The sequence below is a fragment of the Pseudomyrmex gracilis genome, unplaced genomic scaffold (assembly GCF_002006095.1).
Source record: "Pseudomyrmex gracilis isolate BER0280 unplaced genomic scaffold, ASM200609v1 scaffold_3779, whole genome shotgun sequence".
Lineage (NCBI taxonomy): Eukaryota > Metazoa > Arthropoda > Insecta > Hymenoptera > Formicidae > Pseudomyrmex > Pseudomyrmex gracilis.
The window spans coordinates 3959-7082 of NW_018024363.1; the positions used below are offsets into that span (position 1 = coordinate 3959).

The following is a 3124-nucleotide window of genomic DNA, read 5'->3' on the forward strand; positions in this document are numbered from 1 at the left end:
GCAAAGGTAGGGAACGCGCAGTCTATATATTATACGTCTATGCTCTTTCCAGACAATCAGTTTAGTAACAATTCTAGGAACATCGAAGAAAAAAAACTATTGTCTAGGGAAGAATTGAGAGTGAAAAATATTGTACGAGAATCGATGTTTTTAGAAAACAAAGATCGATTTTAAAATAATCGAAGTAACATCGGGTGCGTTCAGACAATTCAAAGGTTGATAGGATTATTCTTCAAAATCTGCTGCGGTTCCAAAAGTATGATCCAATCAGAAGTGATTATCTCTCAACCGTTGTGCAACTGTTGAGTTGTCTGAACGCACCCATCGCCCATCACTAGCGGCTGAAACCGTCGTAAAAAACTACAATAAGATGGCCGCTCTCAGTCTTCTCCCTGTTGCAAATAGCGTAATAAACGTATATTTTGTCGTTATTTATCAATAAGAACGTGATATACAAGTCTTTAGTTTTACTGTGTTTATTGGTGCTTCTATACAAAACAGCTTTTTACCTCCATTCAGAACTTATTTCGACTATGTATAATTATTTTATCTACTCAAATTGATTTTTCTTGCGCAAGCAAAATTTGAAACAGCTGGAAATGAAACGTTCTTGAGCTTTTTATTGTTACGGCTGTATTAAATATGTAAAGAAATCGGTTATAGAGAAAAATACTTTGAATTTCAGTTACAGATTGGACACATTACAGATTATTTCTCTTTTTTACTAAAATCAAGATGACGAACAAACACTGTTCAGAAGTATTAAAATTCAAAATTTTCACCACAATATAAATTTCAACACTGACTTTTGCTTCCATTTTTATATCAACAAACAAGCCCAATGCGTCCAACAAGTTACTCCCATACCAGGAATCAGAGATCCAGTAGATATAGTGAAGACCCTGTTCCTTCTACTTCACGTTCAAGAACTGAAGAAGAGATCAAGACAAGAAGAGAAGAATGGAGACGTCAGCAAGAGTTAGAGATGGAACATGAGAGATTAAAACGACGAAAAATTGAGGAATGGGAAAGAAAACGGGCCCAAGAGCTGGGTAAAAGAAGCCCTAGTGACTCTCCTCCTCATCATCATACAGGAAGATCTTCACCAATTCAATATCTATCTACTTTCAAAGAGTGAGTCTTAGATAAGCAACTGTAAGAAAACATCTTACTTAACCTTTGTTCCAATTATTTAGCTATGTTTTTGACTGAAGATAAGATACAAATTAGTTTTGATAATATAAATTATCAAAACTTGAAGCCAGCTAATAAAAAAATTAAAAGAGATAAAACATTCAATAAGGTAATAAAAAGCCTTTCATTTATATTACCAAAGTCAGCCTTAAAAAGTTACAGTTGTTGCAGCTATATTGAGGGTTATGATATCACAAGTGAGAAGTCCTATGACTTTTTTACCATGCAAGTTTTTAGATTAAAATAAACTACTTGCATACTAGGAACAGCATTTATTAATGCACAAGACAAGAAGTAAATTACTTAAAAAGAGTTTTCATTTTTATTAATAAATCTACATATATATATATTTATCTACATATTTACTCATGTCATAAGAAAGGTCTGTTTTTGATAAGAAATAAACATAAAATAGCACAATACACAGTACTTGTATGATATAAGTTTGTCAAAAGAAGTTTATAGAAATAAACACTTCAACTGTTTTCTTTTTGCTTATAAAAGCACATTCATGCAAAGTTATCAGTTACGAACACACAACTCTATTGTTTTATGCATAATAACATGGAAAAACAATTTTAGAATTGATAAAAGTCTTTTACAGGCTTCAAATATGTCTTACATCAGATATCCTTATAGAGCAAGATTACTGTATAATAATACAATAATAATAATAATAATAATAACATAAAGATATAATTGTAACATGATCAAATTTTCTTCTTAGAAAATCAAACGGAGAAAAACCCCTGTTCAAAGGTCCAGAGGGTGCACCCATTAATTCGACAGAGTTATGTCGAATTCAAATTAATATTTCCAGAAACATCCCTATAAAGGGTCCTATTCCTGAAATAAAACGAGACATACCTAATATTGATGATGTGATTATCTGGAGAAGAGATGGTAAATTATTGCATTTATTTGAATCTTTATATTTTTTTTTTACCGAAGCTTGATTTAACATTCAGCAGCGCAACAAAGGAAGAAGCTAACTTCGATGCTTGAAGTAGTTTTTATTAAACTTATCAGTTTTATTGCCATATCAATTATATAAGATGTAAAGATATGGTCACGTCAAGTCAAAACATTGTCAAATGAAACATATTATTAGACCATTATTCATAATCTAATTTAATATTTAAGATGACTTTAAATATTAGATTTGACTATGATTCTTAGCCATATATTAACTTCTACACGAAGATTTTATTCCCATAAAAAAATCATCACTGAAGATGTAACACTGTGTTTTAAAAAGTATGAAAATTGTTACTACATTTTATAAAGCAAAACTAAACAGTTTAACAAAAATAAAAAACAAGAATATTTTTTCAAATTTAATGTATGTAAAATATTTTTATTTAGTAAAGATAAAATGTAAATTTGTAAGAATTTTATATTACATAAGTATGTTCTATATATCTCAAGTATAACATTACAAATATCAAGCTTTGTTTAATGGATAAAAAATTATATTTCCAAATGATATAGACAATATAGGTATTGTAATAGGAGAAAAAAGAAAGCTAATATTTGACAACAAAAGAAGAGATAAAATAAACAATTATCCGAATATAAAACAGAATATCAAGTATGAAATAGTTTTTATCAAACTTATATATCAGTTTTTTTTGCCATATCAATTATATAAGATATTCTTCGAAAATATTTCTAATATTATATTTTGTCGTTCTCATTTTTATCGCAACTTCTCGAACGGTCGCAAAGGCTGGTGGTTTTGTTCGAATATAATAATCTGTCATTTATTATATATATATATATATATGATCACGGTTCGGAGACACAAGTAAGTTTAAACTTGTGGAAAATAGCTTGGTGTCGCGCGCCGAGTATCTCACTTGCTAAATACGTATAACTGTTACGAACAAAATATTTTTTATTCGAAAGTAGCGGCTCCGTGGCTCATCGG

At 29.8% G+C, this 3124-nt stretch overlaps 1 protein-coding gene across 6 annotated transcripts; it reads left to right on the forward strand.

The window, feature by feature from the left end:
* The first annotated feature begins 343 nt into the window (after window positions 1-343).
* LOC109863245 lies at window positions 344-2530 on the forward strand. Of its 6 annotated transcripts, none has more exons than XM_020443475.1 (4): window positions 344-535; window positions 686-1134; window positions 1922-2097; window positions 2163-2530. In XM_020443475.1, exons 2-4 carry the CDS (start codon window positions 842-844, stop codon window positions 2246-2248), a joined length of 555 nt encoding a protein of 184 aa, XP_020299064.1. In that variant the 5' UTR covers window positions 344-535; window positions 686-841; the 3' UTR covers window positions 2249-2530. The 6 variants fall into 6 exon arrangements, with proteins under 6 accessions (XP_020299064.1, XP_020299067.1, XP_020299068.1 ...); XM_020443478.1 differs by having other exon boundaries at window positions 838-1134; XM_020443476.1 differs by having other exon boundaries at window positions 373-406.
* Window positions 2531-3124: the final 594 nt, after the last annotated feature.